The 26896-nt window shown below is 38.4% G+C and overlaps 2 protein-coding genes across 9 annotated transcripts in view; both read right to left on the reverse strand.

The window, feature by feature from the left end:
- Nucleotides 1-26896, reverse strand: part of LOC123878490 (zinc finger protein 431-like) — a 26990-nt gene continuing 94 nt past the window's right edge. The window contains exon 2 of the mRNA XM_045925678.1: nucleotides 1-2317. Within this exon, the coding sequence (XP_045781634.1) occupies nucleotides 1224-2258 (1035 nt within the window). The 5' untranslated portion in view covers nucleotides 2259-2317 and the 3' untranslated portion in view covers nucleotides 1-1223. The remainder of the gene's footprint in view (nucleotides 2318-26896) is intronic.
- LOC123878476 (zinc finger protein 62 homolog) overlaps nucleotides 4600-26896 on the reverse strand; it is a 26522-nt gene continuing 4225 nt past the window's right edge. The window contains exons 5-6 of one of the 8 annotated variants that reach the window (XM_045925658.1): nucleotides 10306-11220; nucleotides 9345-10057 (exon numbers count right to left, since the gene is read on the reverse strand). In XM_045925658.1, the coding sequence (XP_045781614.1) occupies nucleotides 9861-10057; nucleotides 10306-11220 (1112 nt within the window). In that variant the 3' untranslated portion in view covers nucleotides 9345-9860. Of the gene's footprint in view, nucleotides 6612-9344; nucleotides 11221-14832; nucleotides 16078-18891; nucleotides 20042-22064; nucleotides 22370-22437; nucleotides 23633-26896 lie in introns of those variants that run through there. The other 7 variants (XM_045925660.1, XM_045925655.1, XM_045925653.1 and 4 more) reach the window with 7 other exon arrangements.

Genomic DNA, 26896 nt, shown 5'->3' on the forward strand with positions numbered 1-26896 from the left:
TTGTGTACTGGTGCGCTTTTGGGAAGGGCTATATCCAGCAGTGAACGCAAACAGGCTGATTGAATGAACCATCGTGATCGTTTGACATGCCAGGCCACATCTCCCTTACAGCTCGTTCACACAGGCTGCGTAAGCGTAGACGTAGCGCATACCATTTGTGTTGTGTGTGGAACTGTATGAAACATGGCACACCGCTTGCGTACAACGTGGACGTATGCGTAACCGGGTGTTAGGGGTTTACGCGCGTTACTACGCATGTATCACGTGTAGAGGTACGTGCTTGGTGTGAATCGGCCTTAGGGTGCCTTTCCACCAGAGATGTGCTATGCAGCTATGCTATGAAGATGTGAAATAGACGCTACGAAAATATGTGACCGTTTCCACCAATACTAAGCTATGTAGCTGTGCGAGGAGGATGCGCTATGAAGATGCGCCGCCGCAAAGTAGCTGCGCGAGAAACATGCGCAGCTCGAGCTATGCGATGTATCGATAGTAGGGAAGCGGTGAGAGCGACGCGGTGAGAGAGGCGCTCACGCGTGCTGCCGTGCCTGCACATGGCTACACCACTCGCGACGGCCCATAGCACGCATCCTTCCATATAAAAAACATATCTTAGTTAAATCCGTTTCCACCAGTGCTAAGCTATGTGCACGAATGAATATGATTGGTGGATATCAAACGCATCCATAGCAACGTAGCATAGCACATCTCTGGTGGAAAAGCAGCCTTACACTGAGGGTGCCAAGACCAAATCTCTGTGTTTAGACTGCATATGCCCCTTCAAACTACACTTCTGTATAAACGCCAGACCACAGTACTCGCATTTAAACCGCCTGTCGTCAGCATGTATCCGCAAATGTTCCCTCAACGTCTTCTTCTTAGCGTACGACTTCAAATAAATGTCGCATTGGAAGTCCCTCACCCCCGTATGTTTTAACAATCTACCCTCACCACATGAAGTGGAAGTACACAACTTTACTAAACCGACGGCACCAAATCTCTGTGTTTAGACTGCATATGCCCCTTCAAACTACACTTCTGTATAAACGCCAGACCACAGTACTCGCATTTAAACCGCCTGTCGTCAGCATGTATCCGCAAATGTTCCCTCAACGTCTTCTTCTTAGCGTACGACTTCAAATAAATGTCGCATTGGAAGTCCCTCACCCCCGTATGTTTTAACAATCTACCCTCACCACATGAAGTGGAAGTACACAACTTTACTAAACCGACGGCACCAAATCTCTGTGTTTAGACTGCATATGCCCCTTCAAACTACACTTCTGTATAAACGCCAGACCACAGTACTCGCATTTAAACCGCCTGTCGTCAGCATGTATCCGCAAATGTTCCCTCAACGTCTTCTTCTTAGCGTACGACTTCAAGCAAATATCGCACTGGAAATCCCTCACCCCCGTATGCTTTAGCATATGATTCCTCAAACAGCTGCTCCCGTAAGATGTAAAACCGCACAGCTGGCATTCGTACGGGCGTTCCTTCAAATGGTCTCGCCTTGTGTGAACCCTTAGAGCGTTCGCGGTCAAGTAGACTTTGCCACACAATTTGCATTTGATTTCCTTCAATCGCACTCCATGTTCACTGGCGATATGCTTCTCTTTACTCCTCCTACATTTGAATTTCTTATCGCAATACCCGCATTTCCTGACCATCTGGCAATGTACATGGACAGATAATTCGTGGGAACGTTTCTTGACCGAAGTATCGAAGACCTTTCCACAGAATTTGCAAGCGAACACCCCTTTCTTGTGCACTTGTGAGTGTATTTGAAAAGATTTGTCGTTGATGAAACCCGCGCCGCAGACATCGCAAACCCGATTCCTGTAGTGTTTATTCATGTGTTCAGTCAGTTTCTTGAATTTGTTGAATTCTTCTTTACACATCACACACCGGAACTCATCGCCTTCAAAGCTGAATGGCATTATATGGTTGTTTATATCCAAATGTATATCTTTCTTGTGTTGTTGAAGATGGTGCATCATGGCGTCTAAATCATCCATTTTGGTGTTGCATACATTGCATTGCAAGCCAGTTATATCCAGTTTCACGTGGTAATGGTTCAGTGATTTCTTTCTCATGATTTTGTGTATATCAGACTGATGAGTTTGTCTTGTATGTTGTTTTAGTTCGGCAGGTTTCTCACAAAACTTGTCGCAGAAGCAACACCCGTAGCCTATGTCTTTCTGGCATCGCAAGGGCGTGGCGTTGGTGTGGTTGAACAGGGTCGTTATGTTATCCATATGCTTGCCTCTTTCACCTTTCAAGGCGTTGGGTTTTTCCTTTTTCTTCTGTCCGGAATCTGTAGAGAAAGGATAGGAATTGATTTTGGGTGTACTTCTATTATATTTAACTAGCTGATACCCGCGACTTCGTTCTCGTGGATGTAGGTTTTTAAAATTCCCGTGGGAACTTCCGTGATAAACGTGATTTTCGTGGGATTTTCCGGGATAAAAAGTAGCCAATGTGCTAATCCAGGGTATAATCTATCTCCATTCTAAATGTCAGCCCAATCCGTCCAGTAGTTTTTGCGTGAAGGAGTAACAAACATACACACACACACACACACATACAAACTTTCTCCTTTATAATATTATAGTGTGATTACTGTATGTCACGCATTTTACCTACTCTTTAGTGTCTTAAAGAGCATTTGAGCAGCTCCACGTATTATATTTTAATTGTATCTGTATCTTGTTTAAGAGGGGTCTCTCTGTCACTCGCTCCATACAAACGTAGTTCGTCTCTCATTGGAATACTAACCAATCATACTCAATGGAATTTTGTAGAAACCTCCGGGAACTAATATCTATGCCTGCGGTTTTCCAGATTTCCGTTAAAATATTCGGTTTCAAAGTTACGCAGTCTTAAAAATCACATACAAATCTTTGTGCCCCTGTAATTTTAAAACTAGTTACATATTTTTAGAAAAATCTAAAACACCACAGGCACAGATATTAGTTTCTAGAATATGTCTGCAAAATTTCATGGACTTTGGTTGCTTGATATTCAAATGAAATTGGGGCTACGATTGTATGGTGTAAGTGACGGAGAGAGCCCTGTTAACGATCTATTTTGGAACGACAAAGGCTGGGAGATAATTTTTCAAAACATACCATTCAAAAGAGTGTAGAAGAAGTTGTTAAAAATAGGTAATTTTTTACAGACAACATTTGTTCATGTTATTTATTTATCTAAGGCACAAGCCGTATAAAATACTATTAACTTAATAAATAACTGAAATAAAAAATAAAACGATACACATTTATTTTATTATTAAATCTTCTTTATTCTCCACCTGCATTTATTTTAATCAATACAATATTATAATTAATTATACATCTACACATCAAATAGATTAAGTATAGTGCGTTTCATCGAATAGTACCTATGGCGTTATGTTGGCTCCACTGTCTGTTGGGTGGTCATTGGCACCATATTGGCATGAGAAGACGCAGATTCTGTTTATTTTCATTTGATTTTCATTTCATTCATTCAGGAAAATCAAATGAAAATAAACAAAATCTGCGTCTTCTTATGCAAATATGGTGCCAATGACTTGGACAGACAGGGGAGCCAACATAACGCCATAGGTACTATTCGATGAAACGCACTATAGTTACCTAGTTACTTACAATAATAATAACTATTTGATTAATATCGGCACGAAAAGGATCTACCTAATTATTGAAAAGATCTTCTATAGTAACATAATTCATTAATTCACGTTAATTTTATGAGTATCTAACTACATTTTTAAGCCCCGACCCAAAAAGAGGGGTGTTATAAGTTTGACGTGTGTATCTGTCTGTGGCATCGTAGCTCCTAAAATAATGAATCGATTTTAATTTAGTTTTTTTTGTTTGGAAGGTGGCTTGATCGAGAGTGTTCTTAGCTGTAATCCAAGAAAATCGGTTCAGCTGTTTGAAAGTTATCAGCTCTTTTCTAGTTACTGCAACCTTCACTTGTCGGGGGTGTTATAAATTTTTAATTTACACTTGTATTTTAGCAATTTACAATGAGATCTCAATGCAACATTAAAGTACGCTTACCTATAGCATGCTTTAATTTTACCCAGACATTACATAAGAGTTAAAACGAGACAGATGTATGTGCAAGCCATAAATCTGTCTTGTTTTAACTATCTTAAGGCCTCATTCGCACGAGAGCTTTTTAACGTCCGTTAAAAAAGCGTTCAAATAGAACAAATGCATTCCCAAGTATCTGTTCACACGTCAACGCTTTTTTAACGCGCACTTTGTATTATCATCACAACGCCAGGTTTTACGAGGGGTCTCTCCGTCACTCGCTCCATACAAACGTAGTTCCAATTTCATTTGAATATTAAGCAACCAAAGTCCATGAAATTTTGCAGACATATTCTAGAGACTAATATCTATGCCTGTGGTTTTCCAGATTTTTGTTAAAATATTTGGTTTCAAAGTTACGTGGACGTAAAAATTCACATACAAATCTTTCAGCCCTGTAATTTTAAAACTACATATTTTTAGAAAAATCTAAAACACCACAGGCACAGATATTAGTTTCTAGAATATATCTGTATTTCATGGACTTTGGTTGCTTAATATTCAAATGAAATTGGAACTACGATTGTATGGAGTAAGTGACGGAGAGAGCCGTGTTAAAGTACGCTTTATAGATAGCAACCTTAGTATCTACCGTTACAATTTATTGCCCTATTATTGACATGACTTTATGCATAGTAATAATATCCACGCAATGCTTCCTCCGCATATGCCCCAGCCAATTCCACTTCTGAATGAACGCCTTCCCACACCGATCGCATTTGAATCGCTTATCGTTAGAATGAATACGCATATGTTCCCTTAAAGATTTTCTATAGAAAAAGGCTTTCATGCACAAATTACATTCAAACTGTTTCAAACCGCTATGCTTCACCAAATGCCGACCTAAATCGACTTTACTGAAGAACGCTCGGTCACATTCGTCGCATTTATAAAGACGCTCCAATAGGTGATCTCTTTTAACATGATTCGTCAACTTAGCCTGGCTCTCAAAGGATCTATTACAAGCCGAACAGCTAACTTGCTTCCGTGTAATGCCGTGTGCAGATGATAAGTGGTCATGCTTTTGCTTGTAAGTCTTGAATTTCTCCTTACAAAAGCCGCAAGTACTGGCGTAGTTCAAGTTAACGTGCACCATGTTCTCGTGAGCTTTCTTGTTTCTGTGGGTAGTGAAACTTTTTTCGCAAAAGCTGCATTTGAACACGCCGGTTTTATGGCACTGCATGTGAGCTGTTCGCATTCTTTCCGTGATGAAACCGATGTAGCAAACATCACAAGTGTAGTTACTGAAATGCACGTTCATATGTTGGCGGAGAAGTTTGAATTTGTTGAAGACTCTGGGGCAAATTGTACAGACTAGTTTATCGCCATCAAACTGAAACGGTATTATGTGGTTGTTAATGTCTCTGTGAATAACTTTACCGTGGCTTTCCAAGTGATTAAACAGTTTATCCCAAACTTCGATACTACTATTGCAAATCTTACAAACTAAATTTGTTATGTCTAGTTTAACGATATATGAGTCCACTCGTTTACAAATGCTTAAGGAATCTTCACTGGCATGAGTGTTTAACGTGTGTTCCTTTAGATCTTTAGGGTTGAAATATTTTTGTGCGCAAAACTGACAGCCGTATCCAGTGTCGTTACATTTACCGAAAGGCGTTGCGTTCGTGTTCGCTACTACGACAAATATGTTTTCACGATGCTTTTCTCTTACTCCCTTTTGACTTATTTCGACCGATTTAGTTGTATCTGTATCTATTTCATTACATTCGTCCGATTCTTCACCTTTGGTTTGTTTCTTGGATTCTCCTTTAGCATCGTTTGCTTCTTTTTCTTGTTTTTTGCTCTTCGTTTTCGCATCCTTTGGGACATCTGCGTGCATAACAGTTTCGTGTACCTTTTTGTTCTTGTCCGTATTGAATTTTTTGTCGCAATAACCGCATTCGTATACGCCAATTTTATGGCTCGCTTCGTGCGATGAGAGCATACCTAGTGTAATGAAACCAGTGCTGCAAAATTTACAAATATAATTCCTGAAATGGATGTTGAGATGGTCGTGCAATTGTTTGAATTTACTAAATTCAACCGAGCAAATCGTACACTTATGTTTTTGGCTGTCGAACCTGAAAGGTATTATTCTATTATTTATATCCCTATATATTATTTTGCCATGACTTTCTAGGTGGTTAAACAATTCTTTCAGAGTGTATATTTCTTCATCGCAAATACGACAGACTAAGTCTGTTATATCTAGTTTCACTAGATAGTACCGCAAAGGCTTTCCTTTACAGATTTCCTCAATATCATTGTCTTTATGTGTTTCAATTGTATGTTTTTTCAAGTCTCTCGGATTTATGTAGTTGTTTTTGCAAAAATAACAAGCATATCCGATTTCGCCGTGTCTTTGGAAGGGCGTTGCATTTGTGTTTTGCAATACGACTGTGATATTATTTTTGTGTTGGTCCATTTCCGATTTATCATTTGTTTTCGTCTGTTTGGGATTAAGTTCTTCGTTGGGTTTGCTTGGGCCGGGGTTGTTTGGTTCACCTGAAAAGAAAGTTTATGTAAAAGTTTAACATGTCTTTCCGTATGATCTTAGCAGTCAGATTCAGGCCACGTATCTTATATGAGGTCTTTACCCATAAAATTGGCGTTTTGTTAGCAGGGCACTGTGAATCGTAAATAGTAAGTAACATGTGCGGTTTGACTTGCGGGTTCAAATTAATTTTGCTTTTAAGGCTGGAATAAACCATTCCATTTTCATTAATTAACATATAACATTTGCAACAGTTATTGAATAGTGCCTACATTTTTGATTTTTTTCCCCTCCTATATCATTCAATATATTTTTCCTTTATTTTAAATTGCTGTTTCAATTTTTTCATACAAAATGGCAGTTTCGTTACAAGTTTAAATCTGATATCTAGGTTCCGTTATAAAATCTTGTTATGATATAATATCGGTGATGCTATGTAATTTTGTGATATATCTTTCTAGTTCTCACCATGGTTTAATGTGCATATTACGAAGAAAGTAGAACCATGAGGACTACCTCGTGAGACACCAATTTTTTTTTACATTACTCGATATTATAAACAACGGCAATCAATCGCTGTGTAATTAGTAATTCATTTCAAGTGTTAAATGGTGACCTCGTACGGAAACCGCAGCATTAGCAGATCCACCACTATGTGGACAAACGACATCAAGCGAATCACAGAGAATTGCTGGATTCCGGTTGCGCTACATGAAACCTATGTCAAATAGTGGACGTCTATTGGTTGACAATCATGATGATTTTAAGTAAAATCAAAAAACAACAGAAACAGTAGATAAATTGTTCAAAGTCAAAGTCAAAGTCAAAATCATTTATTCAAAGTAGGTACAATTGTACTCCTTTTGATGGTCGAAATTGTTAAACTAATTGTACGATATAGTGGTGATAATTAATTACGTTCCGTTATCTGTTTCCGATTATCTTATTTCTTAGACAATAGAATCCTTAATTAGATCCAAATTAAAAAGAGACCACTATCACACTAATATTATAAAGGCGAAAGTTTGTGTGTATGTGCGTGTGTATGTGTTACTCCTTCACGCAAAAACCACTGGACGGATTTGGCTGAAAATTTGAATGGAGATAGATAATATCCTGGATTAGCACATAGAGTACTTTTTATCCCGGAAAATCAAAGAGTTCCCACGGGATTACCAAAAACCTAAATCCACGCGGACGAAGTCGCGGGCATCGGCTAGTATCGAATAAAAAAGAATCCTCAAAATATATTTGCTTCACCCTGTTATACCGAAAAATGTTACAGGAGTGTTTTATGATTTAAAGCTGGGCTCAGTATTTTAAATGAAAAATAAACTGAGAATTGCTAAAGAGAATTTATTACCTTGTTCTAATTAAATAAAACATTGAAATTTGAATACGTAAATATAAAGCGATATACATTCAAAAGTTCTAACGAGACCTACATAAAATACTTACTAGCTACTATTTTACATTTTTAACCCCCGACCCAAAAAGAGGGTCGTTATAAGTTTGACGTGTGTATCTGGTCTGTGGCATCGTAGCTCCTAAAGTAATGAACCGATGTTAATTTAGTTTTTTGGTTTGAAAGGTGGCTTGATCGAGAGTGTTCTTAGCTATAATATAAGAAAATCGGTTCAGCCGTTTGAAAGTTACCAGCTCTCTTCTAGGTACTGTAACCTTCACTTGTCGGGGGAGTTATAAATTTTTAATTACACTTGTTAAATAATAAACCCATCGAGGTAGGTGTAACCAATGACTTTATATCATAGATATGTTCCTTTTTAACCCCCGACCCAAAAAGAGGGGTGTTATAAGTTTGACGTGTGTATCTGTGTGTCTGTGTATCTGTGTATCTGTCTGTGGCATCGTAGCGCCTAAACGAACGAACCGATTTTAATTTAGTTTTTTTTGTTTGAAAGGTGGCTTGATCGAGAGTGTTCTTAGCTATAATCCAAAAAAATTGGTTCTGCCGTTTAAGAGTCATCAGCTCTTTTCTAGTTTTCTTGTAGAAAAGAAGGTTACATAACCGTTAGGTTCATAATATTATGTCAATTGACAAAATATGTCAAGCTGTCAAGATGGACGTTACCTTGATACATAATTATTTATTTGAAAATGATGTTTTGGAAAACTCAGATACTTTGTCGGGGGTGTTATAAATTTTTAATTTACACTTGTCATATTATATGGCTATAAGAATCGTGAACAGTGATGAGTGAAATAGAAGATACAAAAGGTAGGTAGGAGAGAAGAGACAGCGCTCTACAAATGTGACCCGAATTTCGTAGTTTTATACAGGGTGTAACCAGAACACTATAAAAAAAGAAGAAAAGTGATAGTACTGATGATTACTGATAAGATGCCATAATAAAAACTACGATTTTTTTTAAATCCTGTATTTTTAAAAGTTCACAATATATTGCAAATAAAACATTTGACTGATGCTAGAGGTCAACGAACGTTCCGTAAATAGGTCACTCGAAGTCAATGCCGCGTCGTAGGTGCGGGTCAATAACTCGGCGGGTTTGAAAAATACTAACCACTAAAACTACAAGATAAGGCAAATGGTCATTGGCATTGGATTGTGTTAAGGTAGTTTAATAATAACGCTAAGTTTTTGCTGGCGTTCTGGTTACACCCTGTGTAATATCATTAGGTATAGCTAAACCTAGTGTAGGACTTCGTTTGTGTTGGTGTTTGCTGGCGCGCGTGCGGTGCCTTTTTGGAGTGTTTTTTTTTTGTTAAAAGTGGCCGGGTTTTGTGTTTTACTGGTATTTTTGTTGGTGGAACTGCCTGGGAAGCGCTTTAAAGGGGCGCCGCGCGTGTGTCGGCGAGCGTCGGCACAGACGAAGTCCATACTTAAATAACTTTCCCTAACTTGTAAATAACTGCAAACTTAACATTGGCTAATCTTTGTAAAGCCAGACAAAAAAAAAACCACTACGCGAACCAGAATGCAATATTTTAACAAACTACCCTCACCACATGAAGTGGAAGTACACAACTTTACTAAACCGACGGCACCAAATCTCTATGCTTTGACTGCATATGCCCCTTCAAACTACACTTCTGTATAAACGCCAGACCACAGTACTCGCATTTAAACCGCCTGTCGTCCGCATGTATCCGCAAATGTTCCCTTAAAGTCTTCTTCTTAGCGTACGACTTCAAACAAATGTCGCATTGGAAGTCCCTCACCCCCGTATGTTATAACAATCTACCCTCATCATATAAAGTGGAAGTACACAACAAATTCACTAAACCGACGGCACCAAATCTCTATGCTTTGACTGCATATGCCCCTTCAAACTACACTTCTGTATAAACGCCAGACCACAGTACTCGCATTTAAACCGCCTGTCGTCCGCATGTATCCGCATATGTTCCTTTAAAGTCTTCTTCTTAGCGTACGACTTCAAACAAATGTCGCATTGGAAGTCCCTCACCCCCGTATGTTATAACAATCTACCCTCATCATATAAAGTGGTAGTACACAACAAATTTACTAAACCGACGGCACCAAATCTCTATGTTTAGACTGCATATGCCCCTTCAAACTACACTTCTGTATAAACGCCAGACCACAGTACTCGCATTTAAACCGCCTGTCGTCCGCATGTATCCGCATATGTTCCTTTAAAGTCTTCTTCTTAGCGTACGACTTCAAACAAATGTCGCATTGGAAGTCCCTCACCCCCGTATGTTTCAACATGTGACTCTGCAAGCAACTGTTCCCGTAAGACGAGAAAGCACACAAGTGACATTGATAATTCCGTTCCTTCAAATGGTCACGTCTGGTGTGAACTCTTAAAGCATTCGCGGTCAGACAGACTTTACCACACAATTTACATTTGATTTCCTTTAAACGTACGCCGTGCGCACTAGAAATATGCTTCTCTTTATTCCTGTGAGACTTAAACTTCTTGTTACAATACCCGCATTTGTTCAACATCTGCGAGTGAATATGTACAGACGATTCGTGGGATCTCTTCTTCCCGATCGTATCGAAGATTTTTTCACAGAATTTGCAAGCGAATACTCCTTTTTTATGGACTTGGATTGAATGTTTCCGAAAAGTTCTTTCGTTAATGAAACCCGCGCCGCACACGTCGCAAACCCGATTTCGGTAATGCTTGTTCATGTGTTCATTTAATTTCTTGAATTTGTTGAACTCCGCTTTGCAGATGACACAGCGTAATTCGTCGTCGTCGAAACTGAATGGCATTATGTGATTGTTTATGTCCCAGTGTATATTTTTGTTGTGTTCCTGAAGATGACGCATCATGTCCTCTAAATTATCTGTTTTTGTATTGCATTCGTTGCATTGCAAGCCAGTTATATCTAGTTTCACGTGGTAATCGTTTAGCGATTTCTTTCTCATGATTTTGTGTATATCAGACTGATGAGTTTGTCTTGTGTGCTGTTTTAGTTCGGCAGGTTTCTCACAAAACTTGTCGCAGAAGCAACACCCGTATCCTATGTCTTTCTGACATCGCAAGGGCGTGGCGTTGGTGTGGTTGAACAGGGTCGTTATGTTATCCATATGCTTGCTTCTTTCACGTTTCTTGGGGTTGTTTGATATCTTCTTCTTCTGTACCGTCACTTTCTTCCCGCGATCTGTAGAGAAAGGACATATTGAATTGATTTTTGGTGTCACCACTCCTTGTTCTCTTATTAACTGTGTGTTACATATTTTTCTCTTTGGAGTGTATCAAAGAAGAGAGTATATAAGAGCATTAAAGCGGGTCTATAATTAATGATTATTGCTCCATAGTTTAGAAAGTTTTTCTACAATTTCACGTTTTATAACTTGAGACATTCGGCCATTTCCATTGCATTGTTAAATAAAAAATATTACCCGTATAAACTTAAGATTAATGTAATAAACGGTTTCTAATATTTGTATAACATCTAAGGTCTTTCATAATCATAACCTACCTACAAAAATGATCTTATATCTGCAATCCAGCTCTTTTATACAACGACATTTTACTGCATTTTTTTTAAAGAATATTAGCCATGCTAATCATGACTAATACGCCCCTTTACCCTCCAATTAAGCGTAAAGCTTGAGCCAGGAGTGGGTACGACAACAGTGCAACGGGTGGGGTTTGAACCGCCGACCTTTCGGGATTCAGTCCGCTCATTAACCGTTGAGCTATCGAGGCTCAATTGAAAAGTGTCATGTATAATCACCCAAGACGTTCCATTTAAATCTCATTTATGCATAAAATACCACCAGGTAATACACAAAATTCAATTTAATTACTACAACTCACTTCAATAAAGACAGAAAATTATACAAACGATTACAGAACACAACCGTTACTTAAACTAATACCGCTACTAATTGGAAAGTGTGCATTCTAATCGAATCAAATCTAACGACTTCTTTGGAATTGCATATCCTACATTCAGAGCGCCATTATAGTATGCTCTTTGTTTTGTTGCTAGGCCTCATTCGCACGAGAGCTTTTTTAACGTCCGTTAAAAAGCGTTCAAGTATAACAAATGCGTTCCCAAGTATCTATTCACACGTCAACGCTTTTTTAACGCGCACTTTGTATTTTCAGCGCAACGCCGAGTTTTGACGCAAGGCTTTTGACGTGACAACGTCTTATAATTCGATAGAGCCGACTGCACGCACGAAAGAACATGACTCATGCGGCGTTACCTCGCTCTGAGGCGTTCCATGTAAGGGTTGAAGTGCAAGCGAGAGCGCGGAACGAGCGACAAAGAAGCACAATCGGCCTTTGTTGTCACGTTCAACTATCTTTAACTTTACAGACAACCAATTTTTTTACACTCGTGCGAATTAGGGCTTAACGCTTGCCAAGACATTTTCGAGAAAGCTCGGACGCAATTTTACGCAATCTTTTACCGTACACGCTTGCCACATGTCGCTCCACATTGCGTTTCAAACTAAATGTTTTGTCGCAATAAACACATTTGTTCAGCGATTGCGAATGTACGTGAATCGCTTCATGAAGTTTCTTTTTGTGCAAATCACACTAATATTATAAAGGCGAAAGTTTGTATGTGTGTGTGTGTGTGTATGTTTGTTACTCCTTCACGCAAAAACTACTGGACGGATTGGGCTGAAATTTAGAATGGAGATAGATTATACTCTGGATTAGCACATAGGCTACTTTTTATCCCGGAAAATCAAAGAGTTCCCACGGGATTTTTAAAAAACTACATCCACGCGAACGAAGTCGCGGGCGTCAGCTAGTCATCAAATACTTTTTCACAGTCTTTACATTTGAATGCAACGCTGTGATCTAGGTAAGATTTCTCATTTATGTATCCTGCCGGGCAGTTCTTGCAAACGTGGTTCCTATAATGCAGGTGCATATGTTCGACCAGTGTTTCGAACTCGTCGAATTCTTGTTCGCATACCGCATACTTTAGTTCTTCATCTATGAAATTAAATGGCATTATCTGATTTTTAATGTCCAAATGTATTTCTTCCTTGTGATCTTTGAGATGTGGCATCATATCCTCCAAGCTGGGCATTGTATGTAACACTTTGACTTTGCAAATATTGCACCGCAGTTCAGTTATGTCAAGTTTGATGAAATAATCGTGTAAGTTTTTGCCATCCATAATTCGGTCAAAGTCTGCTGAATGGGAATTTATGGTGTGATCTTTTAGCTCTTTTGGTTTTTCGCAAATGTCTTCACAGAAATAGCATCCGTAGCCTTTGTCGCTTTGAGTTCCTATAGGTGTCCTAATATTATGACGATGTTTGAATATGACCTTGTCTTCTTTCTGGGAATCTATAAAGAAATCACAAGAAAAGAAAGATTAAGAACAGGCGTTCGCGCAGTGCATTTGATACTTGATACTGTACAAGGAAATTAGTAAAAAGGAAAATGATTTTCTTTTAAATCGCATATCAATCGTAAAATCGAAGGTTAAATAAAAATATTTTTTAATAGAAAGGGCACAAAAAATATTGCGATGAACAAAAACAACAGATTTGGACTTAAACTTCACCCTGAGGCATCCCAATATATTAGTAGATCTGGATAAATTATTATATTTGTGTCCTACGTTTATCAAATACTACACCTAATGAAAACTGTGCGCAGAAACAGAGAATAATTGCATTCAATTTCGGCTTCATCAAGACACAGTCGAATGCCTTCTACAAATCACAATATCGTAGGCATTCAATATCACACTAATATTATAAAGGCGAAAGTTTGTATGTGTGTGCGTGTGTGTGTGTGTGTATGTTTGTTACTCCTTCACGCAAAAACTACTGGACGGATTTGACTGAAATTTGGAATGGAGATAGATGATATCCTGGATTAGCACATAGGCTACTTTTTATCCCGGAAAATCAAAGACTTCCCACGGGATTTCAAAAAACCTAAATCCACGCGGGCGAAGTCGCGGGCATCGGCTAGTACCTTATATCTTGTAGTCTTAAATGTAGATAATATAGAGATGACTTTGCATGAGTATCAATATGAGATCAAGATACACGATCTGCAAGCCGACTGCAAAATAAATTGCAGTTTGTATGCGGCTTTGGTCAGTTTTAGGCAGTTGATCTCGTAATGTAAGCCGACCGATTGCGCAGTCAGCGTGCAGTGCATACTCTGCCCGTACTAGAGCTGCACGAAGCAGTCAGTCAGCAGAAGTCAGCCTTGTGACGTCATTATTAACTTTCCTTACAGCGTGATATTAATTATTATGTTAAAAAAAAAACATTTTGACGTGACAACGTCTTATAATTCGATAGAGCCGGCTGCACGCACGAAAAAACATGACTCATGCGGCGTTACCTCGCTCTGAGGCGTTCCATGTAAGGCTTGAAGTGCAAGCGAGAGCGCGGAATGAGCGACAAAGAAGCACAATCGGCTTTTGTTGTCACGTTCAACTATCGTCAGTAAACCGACTTTACAGACAACCAATTTTTTTAATAATGAACTCTAGCCCCATAAACTACCGCTGTACAAATCATCACATAATCTTATTACAGTCCAAGACCCTATTTTGACCGTAAGTTTGCTGACTTTAAACAATAGCATCATAATTTCATACTTTCTTACCATCGGAAGGTTTCCATATCAGTACCTATTTCTTAAAGGTAAATAATAATGTCCCAATCTAAAGACAAAACACGCAAACATGAAAAGTGTGTCATAGGTGTTAATAGTTAAAAGATAAAACAAAATAATTTTAAGAATATTTATTAAAATTTCTCTTGACGATTCAAAAGTACTTGTAAAAGCCTAATTGAATAAAAATATTTTGAATTTTGGAAAAGAAAGACAATAACACTCAAAATAATGAACAAACGGATAACAATCAAATACGGCTACGACACGTACATGTAGAACTAATATTCTAGGTACGTTGTATCTTCATCCTTGTGTTTCGAACGCAAATGGGATTTCAGGCAGCTATTAAAAACGAACGTGTAACCACAAAGCTCGCACTTAAAACGCCTGTCATCCATATGAATGCGCATATGTTCTTTCAGCGTTGTCTTCCTGCCGAATTTCTTGTCACACACATCGCACTGGTACTCCCTGCTGCCCGTATGCTTAACCATATGATTCTTCATGTCGCCCCGACGAAAAAATCTCTCATCGCAAAACCCACATTCAAAGGGTCTCTCCAATAAATGATCACGTTTCGTGTGCACCCTCAAAGCTTCCATACTTGGCAAAACTTTGCCACACTGCTTACATTTAATCTCTCGAACGCGTACGTTATGCACGCTGGATATATGCTTCTCCTTTTTACTTGAGTTGCTGAATCTCTCCCCACACAAACGACACATTGATCTTTGGGAGTTTCTATGCACTCCCGATTCGTGGGATCTCTTCCTGCTCAAAGTGTCGAACATTTTCTGACAGAATTCACAATAGAAAACACCTTTCTTGTGTGTTTCGTAATGTGCGTCATATGACCGTTTGGTGATGAAACCTGCGGCGCAAATCTCACAAATGTGGTTCCGATAATGCGTGTGCATATGTAGGAACAGTTTCCTGAAAGTGTTAAAATCTGTTTTACAAATCGCACACTTCAGTTCGTCGTCTTCGAAATTAAACGGGAATATCTGGTTGTTTATATCCATGTGAATACCTTTGTTGTGTTCTTTAAGATGTTCCATAATTTCGTCTAAACTATCTATTTCTAGAGCGCACAGTTTGCATTTTAATCCTGTAATGTCCAATTTGATAACGTAATCGTGCAACTTTTTGTAATCCAGTAACGTATTAATGTCTGATGGATGCGTTTCGATATTATGTTTTTTAAGTTTGGCCGGTTCTTGAAATAATTTGGCACAAAAACAGCACCCGTACCTCGAATCTCTCTCGCAACGTATCGGTGTTGCGTTTGTATATTTGCAGAGAGTTGTAATATTATCCTGATGTTTGGCTTTCTCGTCTTGTTTGGATCTGTTCGAGTTTGGAGCTTTCGCTGGCTTTTTAATTCTCTCTTGCAGTGGGCCTATAAACAAATGACACATGTTATCCAATGAAGTTGATGGGTCCACTTTCTTTCATCTAATGTTTCGATTGAGAACTGTTTATACGTCGACACAACTATTATTATTGTTAAATTAATTGGATGTATTTTCTGAAAGACATGCCAAACAACAATCGAGTCAAAATTGAAAGAAACCGAAAAGAAATACTTATATAGATCGTTTCAATGAATAGTTCCTATGGCGTTATGTTGGCCCCCTTGTCTGTCTAAGTCATTGGCACCGTATTTGCATAAGAAGACGCAGATTTTGTTTATTTTCATTTGATTTTCCTGAATGAATGAAATGAAAATCAAATGAAAATAAACAAAATCTGCGTCTTCTCATGCCAATATGGTGCCAATGACCACCCAACAGACAGGGGAGCCAACATAACGCCATAGGAACTATTCGATGAAACGGTCTATACCTGATATTTCTTTTGCGATGCGACATATAATTACTATGTATAATCGCCCTACTATATATTTAATAATACCTATATCAATTTTGACTTGAATATAGGTTAGAACGTTTTTCAAAAATACGACCATATTGTAAGTCTAGTTGACGACGCAGAAAGATCTCTGATCTTCAACCTGCGCAGAGGGAGATTTTTGATATATTTGGTGGTACGAACTGCGAAGCGAGGCGGACATTTTTTTTATTGTAATAGTAGTATTTTACACAGAAAAATAGAAGAAAAATTCAGTATTTTGTATTCCCATTTTTTCCTATCAAACCTAGGTATATCACGATGAAAATGTCTAAAATGAAAGTAATTTTATAGGATAATAATAGGAATAATTAAATAGTAATTTCATATTGTATAGGACTTGGCCGAAACACATTTGTTTATAATGTATCTACTGATTCTTTCACAATCATTAAAAATGTTAGAATGTGCGAGGGAGAAGAAAACTTAGCTAACTAGAAACAGCGTCTTAAGTCGTTTGATTGTTCAGGTATAAAAGAGTATGATAGGTATAATAAAAGATATAAGAATAAAAAGATATCCTATTTATTACTTGTAGGTTTACAGTAGCGTCAATAACATTTAGACATAATTTCATTTCTGAATGCTCACCATCGGTTTCAAATCAAATCAAATCAAATTTCTTTATTGCGAATTTGGGTAAACAGTGGAGATGTTACAAAGATAAAAAAGTACAGCCAAATTCTGCTTATAAGCATGCAATATATTACATTAAATTAAGATACATTTTTGTCACACAAAAAATAAATAAATAAAAATAATAATTAAATAATAATAGCAAAATGTCCAAAACTAAAATACAGTTATAACTTTTCTGAGAGGTAATCATTAATTGAGTAATACGTCTTTTCTAATAATAGTTTTTTCAATTTTCTCTTAAATAAAGGAAGTTCACGGGTCTCAATTATATAGCTGGGCAAGTGATTATACAAAAGTGGCCCAGTGGAGAAAAAACTTTTAGAAAAATGAGCAGTTCTACAAGAGGGGTGCTGTAGTTTATACGCATGTCTTTTACTTTTGAGATTTTTATACAAGTCCAAGTTTTGTTTAATAAAAATGATAGTCTCATAGATATACATACATGGCATAGTCAAAATATTATACTTCTTAAAATAGGGTACACAACTGTCCGTCATTTTTAATCTAAATATTGCCCTTAGACATTTCTTTTGCGCTTTGAATGCAGCCTCTTTTTCAGTAGAATTACCCCAGAATATAATGCAATATCTCAATAGTGAGGCAACATATCCATGATAAACCGTCAATAGTGCTGGTACATTAACCGTTTTACCTAGCATATAAAGTGCAAAGGAGAATTGGTTCAGCTTAGTGCAAATATGAGTTACATGCTCTTTCCAATTTAGGTTACAATTAATATTCAGTCCTAAAAATTTCGTTACATTCACTTCATTGATAGGTTTGCCCTCATAATTTATATCCAAAGCACACGACCTGTTTTCTCTAAGTGCAAAACTCATGAGGTTGGTTTTATCTAAGTTAATTTTAAGTTTGTTACAATGTAGCCAATTTATGATTATATCTAAGGTATGGTTGATATTACTTTTAAGGTCATTTATGTTTTTGTTTGCAAATATAACAGTACTATCATCAGCAAATAATACCATGTCATGCTGAGTCACATGCCTCGGTAGATCATTGATATAGATAATTCATACGAATATAATATAATATATTCTACATCTATGCATAATTTACCTAAAGTCTATTTAGAATCCCAGAGCCCAAAATGACAGCTAGAAGTGTCAAACTTACAAATAATGATACCAGCTCAACAAAAAATAGGTTTAAACCAAACCGGTTTAATTATAAAGGCAATAATGCGAAGATGGTTTTAGACCACTAAAACAATGCTTTAGGCACATTCTGTTTTTAGCGTTGTAGCAAACACTGGGTAATTTCTATACAGGGTGTTTGGTAATTAGTATATAATGCCGACACGTACCCATGCTACTTTGATCTGATAAATACAATGCTGAAGTAAAATGACGAAATAAAATTATAAAAATTTCCATACAACATTTTTTATTTTTTATGACAAGTTTTCATGACCCTAATGTGCCCTAACTCACTGAGATCGTTGGCCTCGGCCTATCTAAAGATGTCCAACGATCTCAGTGAGTTAGGGCACGTTAGGGTCATGAAAACTTTGACATAATTTTTTTATTATTTTGATATAATTTTTTTAATTTTGTATGAAAATTTTTATAATTTTATTTCGTCATTATACTTCAGCATTGTGTTTATCAGATCAAAGTAGCATGGGTACGTGTCGTCATTATATACTAATTACCAAACACCCTGTATACGATATAAATATAGTTACTATTGAAAGTATCCATGTTTGGATCTCAAATGACTATTAAGACTACACTTTTGTATAAACGCCTGTTCACAAAGCTGACACTTGAAACGTCTGTCGCCCGCGTGGATGCGTATGTGTTCTCGTAGAGTGGACTTCTTGCCATAAGACTTCAAGCAAATATCGCATTTGTAGTCCCTAACACCAGTATGCTTCACCATATGCTCCTTCAACTCCTGAGCTGCGAAGAATCGGTGCTCGCAAACACCACATTCGAACCGCCTCTCCATCAAATGATCCCTTTTCATATGTATCCTCAAAGAATTTGCGGTTAGACAAATTTTCTCGCAAACCTGACATTGTATTTTTGGTAAGTCAACTCCATGTTGGGTCGTTATATGCTTTTCTTTCTGCCAATGCGTGCTGAAATGTTCTTTGCAATACCCGCATTTGTACGTCTTTTGCGCGTGCACGTGAATTGCCATTTCGTGAGACCTCCGCTTCCTTTTGGTGTCGAAAACTTTCTGGCAGTGCTGGCACGGGAAGCTGCCGATTTTATGTCCGTGGTAATGCATTGTGAACGTGTTACGGTTTATGAATCCGGCCCCACAAATGTCACAAACGCAATTTCTGTAATGGCGGCTCATATGTTCCAGAAGCTTCTTGAACTTATGAAATATAACATTGCAGAACACACATTTGAGATATTCGCCTTCGAAATTGAATGGCATTATATGATTGTTTATATCTAAATGTATCGGTTTATCATGTTCCTTCAAATGGATCAACGCTGCGTCTAAGGTTGGCAAGCCTGTTTTACAGATGTTACACTGAAGATCTGTTATGTCCAGCTTAACCAGATAACTGCCTAAACGTTTCCCTTCCATGAACGTAGTCTTCTCAAGTTCGTGGCTTTTTATCGTATGATCTTTAAGTAGATTAGGCTCTTGGTAAACATCTTTACAAAAACAACACACGTAACCGAAATCGTTCTTACATCGTATCGGTGTCGCATTGGTGTATAGGAACATTGAGTTTATGTTATCGCCATGCTTTCTCATTTCCTCTCGTTTGGCCTTATTTGGTGATTTCTGTTTCTCTCTCTTAGCGTCTTTATCTTCTTGGATTTTTCCTATAAAGAAAGGATATGTTAAGTCTAAGCCATTCTTACAAGGGGATATCACATTCAAGTTTCAAGCACTCCGTTTTTATAATAATCATTTCAACCGTATGCCCAAGTAAATAGGGCACTCCACTTTGTCTGTGGCCTTTACGCCTGTTGTTTCATTCAGTCTATGGACATTACTTTCCTGTATTCTATCCTAATATATAAAAAATGTTTCTGGCTATGTTGGTTCTAGACTTTCAAACCATCCAAACGGTGTGCCCCAAACCGGTTTCATTAGAAAGACAATAATGCGAAGATGGTTTTAGACCACTAAAACAGTGCATTAGGATTTTTTTATTGTAGTAGTAACTACAAATTTTGTTTGATTTTTTTTTTGTTTTGTTGTTGTTTGAATTATTTATGACAACGCGTCTTTTTGCATAGAAGTTTCAAAGACTCCGTTTTCATTATAACAATTTCAAACGTACCTATGTCAAGGTGATTACGCTTAGTTTGAGTTGATAAAAAATAATAACCGATCGTCGCCGCCACTCCACTTTGTCTGTGGCCTTTAGGTCTATAAACAATAGACGTAAAGATTATAGACATTTAATCTGTGGTCATTACTTACCTGTATTTTATTTAAATAAAAATACCGATAAATCATCTAAACATGATATTTAATTAAGTACCTACTATAACTAAAACAATTAGGTTAATAAATCTCATTTTTTATACTACCAACAAAACAATTGCACCTAGCAATATTTATAAACTATACTAAAATGACGGATCAAAAAACAATATCAGTCTGTCCTTTTCTGCAGAGGACATTGTGAAAAGGATGGCAATATTTACATGTAGTTAGTCAATTTAGTTAAGTGTACAACTTTTTAACGCTACGTTACTATTTATATTTACACATTTTAAAATTTTAAAACAAAACAATAATATAGTAATTCCTGAATTATAAAGTAACAAAAAAAATAACAATAATTAATTAACTTTATTAATTCAAAAGGTAGCTAAGTATTTTTAAATAAAAAAGTTGAAAAAACTATATCCCGACTACGGAAAAATGAAACAACTTGAACCCGATTTGGTACAAGTAAAATAAACTAAAAAGAAAGAAACAAGATATGTAGGTAAATTTACAATTAAACTCCGGGTATCTTTAAAACAAGAGTAAATAGGCACCTTCTAGGTAAACGCGTCCCATCTTAGACCACATCATCACTTTCCATCAGGTGTGATTGTGGTCAAGCGCTTGCCTATAGTGAATAAAAAAAAAAAGATACTTAGTGCTATCATCGTCTTGAGTAAGATAAGTCTTATGATGTGTTAGATATACCTGTTTATTTAGGTCTAATGAAGTCTTCTGGCAGTTTCACATTGATACCGTTATATAATTCAAATCAAATGCCGTTGTCATATTATAGAGATAGCTTGCATCCCGGAGACGGACGTAGGCTAATTTTAATCCCGGAAAATCAGAGTTCCCACGGGATATTTGAAAACGCGAATGAAGTCATTGCCTAGTCTAACTCTAACGGATGTATAGAGTCTAAGGCTGAAATCTATAAAGCGCACTTTGACTTTGCTCTGACTTAAGATTGAGTTAAAACGAGACAGATTTATGTGAGAGATATAGCTCTGTTTCGTTTTAACTCTGTCTTAAATCTAAGCAAAGGCAGAGCGCGCTCTATAGATCTCACCCTAAGAAGGTACATTGGAAAATTGCTCGCCATGTTTAGAGCGCATATGGCCGCGCCAACTGCACTTCTGCACAAACGCCTGCCCGCAATACTCGCACTTAAACCGCCTGTCGTCCGCGTGTATACGCATGTGTTCTCTCAGAGTGTTCCGCCTACCGTACGCCTTGAGGCAAACCTCGCACTGAAACGTCCGAGCCCCTGTGTGCTTCACCATATGCTTCCTCACATCACTCTGCCTAAAGAACATCATCCCACACTCATCGCATCTGTGCCTTCGCTCCAGCAAATGATCGCGCTTCGTTACGGGATATTTGAAAACGCGAATGAAGTCATTGGGTAGTATAAACTCTAACGGATGTCTAGAGTCTAAGAAGGTACATTGGAAAATTGCTCGCCATGTTTAGAGCGCATATGGCCGCGCCAACTGCACTTCTGCACAAACGCCTGCCCGCAATACTCGCACTTAAACCGCCTGTCGTCCGCGTGTATACGCATGTGTTCTCTCAGAGTGTTCCGCCTACCGTACGCCTTGAGGCAAACCTCGCACTGAAACGTCCGAGCCCCTGTGTGCTTCACCATATGCTTCCTCACATCACTCTGCCTAAAGAACATCATCCCACACTCATCGCATCTGTGCCTTCGCTCCAGCAAATGATCGCGCTTCGTTACGGGATATTTGAAAACGCGAATGAAGTCATTGGGTAGTATAAACTCTAACGGATGTCTAGAGTCTAAGAAGGTACATTGGAAAATTGCTCGCCATGTTTAGAGCGCATATGGCCGCGCCAACTGCACTTCTGCACAAACGCCTGCCCGCAATACTCGCACTTAAACCGCCTGTCGTCCGCGTGTATACGCATGTGTTCTCTCAGAGTGTTCCGCCTACCGTACGCCTTGAGGCAAACCTCGCACTGAAACGTCCGAGCCCCTGTGTGCTTCACCATATGCTTCCTCACATCACTCTGCCTAAAGAACATCATCCCACACTCATCGCATCTGTGCCTTCGCTCCAGCAAATGATCCCGCTTCGTATGATCTCTCAAAGCGCGTTGAGAAACAAAAGTTTTATCACACGCTTGGCATTCTATAGCAACAGAACGAACGCCATGCACCCGAACTAAATGCTCCTCTTTCTTCTGAAACCTATTAAACTTTTCATTGCAGTACCCACACTTGTTCAACATATTCCTGTGTATATGAACGAGTCTTTCATGAGCTTTTTTCTTCCTCTGAGTGTTATATGTTTTGGGACAATAATCACATTTGTACAAACCGAAATCGTGGCCTTTTATGTGGTTCAAAAGAATTGTTCTAGTAACGAAACCCGCGCTGCAATAGTCACATACGAAATTCCTGTAATGGGTGCTCATATGCTCCTGAAGGACTTTGAATTTGTTGAACAGGGTGAAACATATGATGCAACGGATTTCCTCGCCGTGGAATTTGAAGGGCAAGATGTAGTTTTTGATGTCTCGGTGTATGTTTTTTCCGTGGTCGTCTACTAGATGGTCTATGAGGTGCTCTATGGTGTCTATGTGTTTGTAACATATTGTACACTGCAGGGATGTGATATCTAGTTTGACTAAGGACGAAGCTCCGTATTTGCCTTTTATTAGGCCGCATCTAGTCTTGGTGTCGTGGCCTTTGAAGGTGTGCCGTTTAAGGTCGGCAGCGTCGGGGAATTCTTCTGGGCAAAAGCAGCACTTGTACCCGATGCCACCTCGACATCTGATCGGTGTTGCGTTCGAGCAATCCAGTAGGACGCTCAAGTCGTTTCCAAAATTGAGAAGTTCGGGGAACATTCTGTGTTGGAAATCATTCATTTCGATACTTGTTTCACTCGTCTCTTTATCGCCCTTTGCGTTTGATTCACTGGTTTTGTTGCGGGCGCGATGCCGTCCTACAAATAAACAGGACAGATTATTTTCCTTCTCTTTTCTTCTTTAGATTCTTATGCTACAAGCACTGTCTTTCCGGTGTGTGAGAGCGAAATACAAGATTTTTGTTCACTCAATTATAATATTATACCATAGATACATGTTCATGACATGGCGTTTAAAATCCGTGCTTGCTAGTGAATAGGACAGAAGATTTTTATAATATTTATGATAGTGTTTTTAACCACACTTCAAGGTAATTTCTAAATATTTTTTTTAAATACATGCCTATCAAAAATTGCGAAACTAGCAGGATTCAAACCTGCGTCTTCTGGGTTAGCGCCCGACGCTCTGACCGCTAAGCCACCGTGGATTGTGATAATATGTATGACTAGCCGATGCCCGCGACTTCGCCCGCGTGGATTTAGCCTGTGTGCTAATCCAGGATATTATCTATCTCCATTCCAAATTTCAGCCAAATCGGTCTAGTAATTTTTGCGTGAAGAAGCAACAAACAAACACACGCACGCACGCACGCACGCACGCACGCACGCACGCGCACACACACACACACACACACACACACACACACACACACACACACACACACACACACACACACACACACACACACACACACACACACACACACACACACACACACACACACACTTTCGCCTTTATAATATTAAGTGTGATAACTTACGCTAACGCTTCAGTACAGTAAATTAAAACTAAAGCTACGAGGGTTCCAAACGCGCCCGAGTCTGAGAAGAGCTCACAACAAACTCAGTCAGGTATTCTTTTTTTTATTATCACCACTTTGTAAAGTATATATTCCTTTGTTACTTTTATATAATATCTTGTATCGTGTTTACCGCATTAGCTAAACTTATTATCTAGGAAGAAACGATTTGATGCTTGATTTCGTCGATAGTCATATTATAATAATATTATGTTAATTATTGTAAGTTTTTAATTACTTTTTAATTAGTATTAGTAACTTATTAATTTACTAAAACATCAGATTACAGATACCGACATGTAGATCGAATATTAATTTCAATCGGATATTTGCTGATGGTAAAATAAAATAACAATAAATCTAAAAACATTTATTTCGGCGTATAATTGGACTTGAACTAGGTACTCGGCTATTACTAAAACTGAAAATTATTCCTACAAGAGTAAATTAAAAATTTATAACACCCCCGACAAGTGAAGGTTACAGTAACTAGAAAAGAGCTGATAACTTTCAAACGGCTGAACTGATTTTCTTGGATTATAGCTACGAACACTCTCGATCAAGCAACCTTTCAAACAAAAAAAACTAAATTAAAATCGGTTCATTAGTTTAGGAGCTACGATGCCACAGATACACACGTCAAACTTATAACACCCCTCTTTTTGGGGTCGGTGGTTAAAAATGGTGGGTGGGTGAGGAAGGCGGAGGAACGTGTGTGGTGGCACGCTCTTGGGAAGGCCTATGTCCAGCAGTGGATGTAAACAGGCTGATTGATTGAAATTATTTCAGGTCTGGTCTGGTGGAAGGCTACGTGGCTAGTTGCCACCCTACCGGCAAAACCGTGCCACCAAGCAATTTACGGTACGATGCCGTGTAGAAGCTGATAAGGGGTATGGGTGGAATAAAAGCTGTCACACCCCATCCAAGTTTGCCCGCTACCATCTTAACTGCATCATCACTTACCACCAGGTGAGATCGCAATCAAGGGCGAATTTGTAAAAAAAATAACTATGACGTGTTGTGAGTATGATAGGTACCTATTATTTATCCATACTTCCCAGACCCATCCGCTCAACCGATTTGTATGAAAGGTACCGAGTCAGCTTGCGTCCATGTTATTGACATATAACCCCATTATATCCCGGAAAACCAAACAGTTCCCACGGGATCTTCAAAAACCTACATCCACGCGGACGAAGTCGCGGGCATCCTCTAGTCATAATGCTTCTATAATTATTTGAAAATCGCAGAAAAACCACTGCTGTTTCATAGTTTTAAGTTTTAACTGAAAATGTTTCTATACTAATAATAAATAAAATTGGAGTGTCTGTCTGTAATTTCGAAATAACTACCGCATATTAAGGTCATATGGTTATTTAAACGATACTATAACCGAATCACTCGTTTTTAAAATTTTTGTCTGTCTGTCTGTCTGTTTGAAAAGGCTAATCTTGGGAACGGCTGAACCGATTTTGACGGGATTTTCACAGACAAGTAGAGAATTGACCAGGGAGTAACATAGGCTACTTTTTTAACCGACTTTCAAAAAGGGAGTTGTGTTTTTCTACCTATGTACACCGAAATCTCCGGGATTTCTGAACCGATTTGCGTCATTTCTTTTTTAATCGATAGAGGAACTTTGCGACATTGTTTCATAAAAAATTTGGAGTCCAACTCCTCAATCCTGATGCTGCAGGGGATCTGACCAATCCACGCGGGCGAAGCTGCAGGCATCATTTTAACTAAGGGGTATGAGTTTAATAAAAACTTCCACACTCCTCCCAGGTTAGCCCAGTTCCGTTTTAGACTGCACCATCACTAGGTGAGACAGTTTGGTCTTCAATCACGCTGCAAGGGGTCGACGAGTTTTTTTGCATGAATAGAATATAATTTATTTCTATTAAAATATTTTTTTGAAAGTGCTTATGAATCGTTAAAACAATTTAGCGCTGGTTCGGAATGCCGTTCCTACCGTGAAGAACCAACAAGAAACTCGGAGGTTGCTCTTTTCAATGATATAGTTAAATACATAATATATAGTTTCATGGATATATTAGTTAAAGTTCTGGAATGTGAGATAGGCTACTTTTTATCACGAAAAATAATAGTTCCTGCGAGATTTTTGATAAATCTAAACACGCGAAGTCGCGGCCATCACCCAGACTCTACTTCCACCCTAATATAATAAATGCAAAAGAGTGTATGTCTGTCTACTAGCTTTTGATGGCGCATCCGTTAAACAAATTTTTACGTGTACAGAGTTAGCTTGCATTCCGGAGAGGGGCATAAGCTAGAAGCTAAAAGTGAAAAGTGAAAGTGAACTCACTTGCGACCGCAGCACAGGTGCCCTTCTTCGGCATGTGGTGTACGACACGTGGTCTGCGACATCTTGCCGCTCTTCACGGCCTCTACACCTAACGCTATGGTCTTACACATTAAAAGTGAAAAGTGAAAGCGAACTCACTTGCAACCGCAGCGCTGATGACCTTCCTCGGCATGTGGTGTACGACACGTGGTCTGCGATATCTTACAGCGCTTTGCG

The sequence above is a fragment of the Maniola jurtina genome, chromosome 26 (genome assembly GCF_905333055.1).
Source record: "Maniola jurtina chromosome 26, ilManJurt1.1, whole genome shotgun sequence".
Lineage (NCBI taxonomy): Eukaryota > Metazoa > Arthropoda > Insecta > Lepidoptera > Nymphalidae > Maniola > Maniola jurtina.